The sequence below is a fragment of the Mesitornis unicolor genome, unplaced genomic scaffold, assembly GCF_000695765.1.
Source record: "Mesitornis unicolor isolate BGI_N332 unplaced genomic scaffold, ASM69576v1 scaffold44993, whole genome shotgun sequence".
Lineage (NCBI taxonomy): Eukaryota > Metazoa > Chordata > Aves > Mesitornithiformes > Mesitornithidae > Mesitornis > Mesitornis unicolor.
This window is the reverse complement of record NW_010177504.1, coordinates 935-7060: the sequence shown is the minus strand read 5'-3', so window position 1 is coordinate 7060 and position 6126 is coordinate 935. Positions and strand designations below refer to the sequence as shown.

The window sequence follows — 6126 nt, the reverse complement described above, 5'->3', positions numbered from 1 at the left end:
GAGGTGGTTTTACCAACTGTGCAATTTAAGTCAAGAAAAACTACAGAAATGTGAGAAACAAGGCCTGTGTGTGTCCTGCATTAGTACTCTGTGAATGTATTTCATGTTCTTGAAAATTACTTTCAAAGTACAGCAGAGACTGTGCCTTCAACATGGAAAGAAACAGATCTAAAATTGGGTTAGCCCATTTTGAAGTATTTCTACAAGCAGCACTACAGAAGCCTACCACTATATTAATATACTAACTTAATTTTGGACTTCACCAGATTTACAGGAAAATAAACCACCAGAAAAAATCCACATATAAAAAAGATGGAAGCACTAGAAAACTACAAAAACAAAGCATGCATCTACATAGTCATAGTGTACTCTAAGTTCAGGACAGCTGTGTGCCTGTGTATATAAATCTTTATAAACAAATACATATAAACGGTTGGGTTGGGGTTTTTGGTTTTTGCTTTTTTTTTCTATCCCCAAATCAAAGCAGAACACATAGGCAATATATTCAAATGGGGTCTGGATAGGGAAGTGTAATTACAGTGAACAAAGAAAATGACAAAGGAAAAGAACAGTGAGATTTTATTTCCTTGGCTTGTGAAAGCAGAGAGATGTTACTACAGCTCTTACTGTTCTTACCTTTTGGATCCCAACTTATCACAGATTACAGCATAACTACATCAATGATGGAATTTAATACCCAATTTACATTTTCAAAATGATTTATTTTTCTTAATGGTATCCACACTTTACACTGCCCACAAACCTGAAGAAAATGCATTTGCTTCCAAAAGCCATAACAGTAAGTGTTTTGGGGTTTTCAAAGTCAAAGAAGTAGTCCTGAGATTTCAGATGTTAAAGCTTTCTCCACAGCCACATGTTCCTTTGATGTTTGGATTATTGAAGACAAATTCACTGGACAGTTTGTCTTCCACATAGTCCATTTCAGTTCCTAGAAGTGTCAGCTGTGCCTTTTTCTCAATAAACACTCTAACTCCTTGAAGACAACAAAGAAAAAAATTACATATAGCAAAATAATAATTCACTTTAAAATTCTCTTTTGACCAGTGATAAAAAAGCAAGCTAAATACAAAGAGTATAACTTGGTTTTCCTGGCCTATCATGAGGGAATTTCATCACTGTTTTTATTCTTATCTACAGAACTCCAGCAACAGCCTACCACAGTTATTTATGTGTGCACATGACTGTATGTATTTTTTTATGGGAAGGGGATTTAATGATGCCCAGGGAAACAAGCTGTAGAACCTGGGAACGAATCTCAGTTTCAGTACTTAACTAACATGCACTACAGTCAGTAACCTACTTCCTACCATTCTTAAAGTATAGACATTTAACAAGAAGCCCAAAACCCTTGAAAAGTCAAACATTACTCTCTCAAAATGACTATTTTCTGCTCTGTCAAAACTATTCGGTCTACATTAACTATTAGCAATGCTGAATCCTGTAACAAGGCAAATGTGTGAACTTTCAAAGATATCACAGCCTTTAAGGAGTAAAAATTAGTAGTTCATCTTAGGAACTAGGAAGAGGTACCTCTCTGGAAAGTTACTGAACTTTAAAACTGCAAATCTAACATAAAGGTGTGAGTGGATTAGTTTAATTGTCCACAGATAAGGAAAAAAGAAAAAAGAAAAAATAGTAGACATGGAGACGAAACATATTACACAGGTCTATGAGCAACTGAGTTGAATCCACGCATTTCTGGGGTCACTTATGATAGCAACTGACAGTGAAGGATAAACCTAATTAAAGAGTTTATAAACTGAAGCAGTCACTTACTACCTAAAAGCCAGAAAATTTCACAAAGAATCACAGAATGTTAGAAGTTGGAAGGGACCTTGAAAGATCATCCAGTCCAACTCCCCTGCCAGAGCAGGATCACCTAGACTGGGTCACACAGGAACGTGTCCAGGCAGGTTTTGAATGTCTCCAGAGAAGGGGACTCCACCACCTCTCTGGGCAGCCTGGTCCAGTGCTCTGTCACCCTCACAGTAAAAACATTTTTCCTCATGTTCAGATTGAACCTCCTATGCTCCAGCTTGCTCCCATTGCCCCTTTGACATCACTGAGAAGAGCCTGGCTCCTTCCTCCTGACACTCGCCCCTTACAAATTTATAAACATTAATGAGGTCACCCCTCAGTCTCCTCTTCTCCAAGCTAAAGAGACCCAGCTCCCTCAGCTGCTCCTCATAAGGGAGATGCTCCACTCCCTCAATCATCTTTGTGGCTCTGCGCTGGACTTTTTCAAGCAATTCTCTGTCCTTCTTGAACTGAGGGGCTGGGATCCAAAGCCACCAGCTCACTGAGCACAGAGCTATATAAAAGTCAGAGCCTTCACTGGAAATGTGTCTAGAAGCAACCAATTGCAAAATGCTTTCTGAAAAATGTTTTCAGTCCCATAAATCTAGAGCAGCTCAGAGTTAAGCAGAAGTGGTAACTTCAGAAGCCACCTGAATTTGAAACCAACAGGCACCTGCAGAATTAGGTGGCTGCTCCTATCTCACATACTCTGGTTCAATTTAATTTTTTACTGAAGTTCTAACTAACTCTCTGTTTAAATAAATAAAATGTATGAGTTGGTCACAGGTAAGACAGCTGGAAGAGGCACTATGCCTAGCAACAGCATAGTTCTGTGAGAAAGCAATTTTGATATTCCTCTTATATTCAAATCTCTTGCTTTCCTACCAAATGAAAAGTAATACTCCTGAACATAATATAACTGAGTTCAGCCTAAAAAAACCTCCAAAACTACCCCCACAAAAGGAATTTTAGGAACTTCTAGAAAAAGAACAGAAACCAAACACTATTATGCTATTGTAAAAATCCATATTTGATGAAAAGAGCACTGTCACAAATTTTTATAAAAATGAGAAAATGTGTAGAACTGTGCTGGTTTTGGCTAGAATAGAGTGAAATTTCTTCACAGTAGCTTGTATGGGGCTAAGTTTTGGATTTGTGCTGGAAACTATGTTGATAACACAAGGATGTTTTAGTTATTGCAGAGCAGTGTTTATACAACCACAAACTAGGCTGGTGCGGTGACCCCAACTGACCAAAGGGATACTCCACACCATATGTTATGCTCAGCAATAAAAACCTCTGGGAAGAAGGAGAAAGGGGAGGATGTTCAGTGTTATGGCATTTGTCTCCTCATACAACTGCTACTCATGATGAAGCCCTCCTCTCCTGGAGATGGCCGAACACATTCCTGATGGCTGAACCCCCGCCTGCCAATAAGAAGCAGTGAATTAATTCCTTGTTTTGCTTTACCTATTAAACTGTCTTTATCTCAACCCATGAGTTTTCCCACTCTTATTCTCCCCCCAGTCCCATGGAGGGAGAGTCAGTGAGCAGCCATGTGGGGCTTAGTTGCCAGCTGAGATTAAACCACAACAGGAACTGCAGCACTAGGACTGTCATGGGATGCTCAGTGAAATTATCTGGCAGAAAGCTTAAATACCAGCATTTGAAAACAATCTCTAAAATACTCTTAGATTGAAATCATACAAACCATTGTTACAAAGCAATGTAAAGATCAAAAGCATATAGGTTAAAAACAAATTATGAATCAATGAAGAGTAAGACTACTTAAAGACGACAATGGGGAAAAATCCCTTGCAAATAAAATCTTTACTCTGCCAAGCCTTGGTTCAGATATGCTGACAAACTATTCCTTTACATATGCATTGTTGTGGATTATTCCCTAAATATCTGCTACTGGCCACCTCCAAAGATACAAACAATGGACTACACTATTCTAGTGGAATAGTCTCTGATGCAGAGACTGTAAAGCTGCAGATTTTAACTAAGTGGTTACTTCAAAACAGAAACTAAGGTGACACCAATTCCCCTAACAGAAGAATAGGACCTTCTGCTGTAACTCATTACTTTAAGTTCCAACTTGACCCTTGGCAAACCTGTGCTGGGTTATTCTTCGCCAGCACCACAGAAGTTTGCTCTGCTGCATCAGAAACTCACCATCTTGGATTACTTCTTCATCAGAGTCTCCTTTTGATTTTGTATATTCTAACGTGTAAGAAAGACCATTGCATCCTCTTGTACGAACACCTACTTTCACACCTACCTAAAAAGAAACAAACAAAAACTCACCACCACAGTTATGAGTTTTTAAAAACATATTCTGGAACAAGAAGATAAAAAGTAGAACAACAAAATGCTGACATTTATTATTCTCTACTGCCTCAAAGCAGAAGTGAGATAGCTTAGGATTAAAAGGTAACATTGTTTTCCTTCTACAAAACTGACTGCCAAGGTAAAAGCAAACATCAGATATGGGCTACTATAGATCAAGCTCTAAAGTATGTTAAAGTTTTGAAGTAATAAACTACTGGCACTCCTGTAAGTGCCTTCTCTCGAAGACAATCAAATTTCAGAGACGGAGATTTTTTGTGACTTCAAATTAAAGTTTACTCCAATCTTAATTAAGGCACTCTGTTAAGATTATTGACAAAAATGATAATTATGAAGCCGTGAGGCCAAGACAAGGGCAGTAACTAGATTTTCACAGAACTCCTGTAATGACACTATCAGAAAACCTACTTCAAACTGAAGTTTTGAAAAACGTACTTTTGATTTCTTCATTACCTTTACTGCTGGTCTCACTTAAAAAGCAATTCCCTCCTTAAATCAAGAATGTTTACTTGCTTACTGTTCTAACTGACCTTAAAAGGCAGCCTAGTCAATACTTTTGTAACATTCACAGCATCCAACAAGTCTGACAAAAAGAGCATCTGTTTAAGTATGGAAATAAGAAAAGGTTTTCAAGAAACAGAAAATTATTTGTGAACGACAACTTTTCAGAAGCATCTGCACCACTTGCCACACACCAATGCTTCATAATTGAAGAGGAAAAATATATTGTCTATCTCCATAATGAATGTTACTATAGAAAAGTATCAAAACATATCACCTGTCAATAAGAGGAATCTCAAACAGCATTTGATCTTTTCAGACCAAATACGTTTCTCTTCAGGAACTGCAAAATTAATGGGCTGGAAAATGCAAACACCATATATAGCAAGGTGTTGTCTGACCAGCTACACTGTGGGCTTTGGGCTTGCTTAGGATGGTTAAAACATTAGAACAAAGAGCCTAGTTAGCTGCAGATGTGCAGGAAGCAAAAGTAACAATGGGCCTTGTATGAAAATTCAAAGATAAATACTATTCTTAAAATAATACTTTCTGCAAAGAAGAAAATCTAATGCTTATTTTTATAATGGTTAGAAAGCAAGACTCTGTGTTTTTTCCCCAAGAAGAAAAGATGACAAGCTCAATCAGTTATTTGGAGAAATGCTGATTACTTAGAAAAATACATTGTCTGGCAAGTTTTCTAAGAATTAGATGTTTTCCAAGGAGTATGAATATAACTTTATTATTGTATACTTCACAATTAGAGTTACTACAATAACTTAATTAGTAACATGTTAGTATCAACAGCTGAAGATCTCTTTCCTTACCAAAAGTCACCACTACACCATACTAAAAGGATTCATTAAAATATAGCTCAAAAATATTTTGAAGCTTAAATTTTTTCAACTTTATCCATCTCAAAAGTAATTGCATTAAAATGTCATTAGTTAGGAATTTACTGTATTTCATTTTATAAAAAAACGAAGCTTGATATATAAACAAGCTTACACACTCCCCTCCAAAAAAGATGCCAACATCTCTAATAACACCTCAGTGTTTATTTCAAACTTCCAAGTTAGCCAGAAATGCTTTGCAACCAAAAGCTGTGCTAATACCTTAGCACAATCTATTGGTCTGTTCTGTTTGTACTTACATGCTCAGGTTTATCTTTAAGAAGCTGTTTTATCTTCTGAACAGCTGATGGGGTCTGAAAAACAAAAACATACAGATCAATTTGAAATGGTTTTGTTTATTTGCAGTAAGCACACATATCAAAGCATGCAACGTACTTAGTTGTACTAGAAAATACTTCTGTTCTGACTCTGTGCACTCTAATTTTTAGTTTACAAGTCTCCTATCTGTGAAGTCCACCTTCAGCATCAGTCAGCTGTCAGTATTGCCCAGCCTGTGTTCTACTCAAAACTGATGTCTGAAGACACACTCTGCTGTAAAGCAGAT

General features: G+C 37.1%; 1 protein-coding gene across 1 annotated transcript; it reads right to left on the bottom strand.

Annotated features, from left to right (window-relative positions):
* Positions 1 to 444: 444 nt before the first annotated feature.
* Positions 445 to 5875, bottom strand: ISCA1 (iron-sulfur cluster assembly 1; the record flags this gene model as incomplete). Its single annotated transcript, XM_010182110.1, has 3 exons — positions 445 to 994; positions 3997 to 4102; positions 5822 to 5875. Coding segments are annotated over 3 exons (309 nt in total), but the record flags the coding sequence as incomplete, so codon positions are not given.
* Between the last annotated feature and the right edge of the window lie 251 nt (positions 5876 to 6126).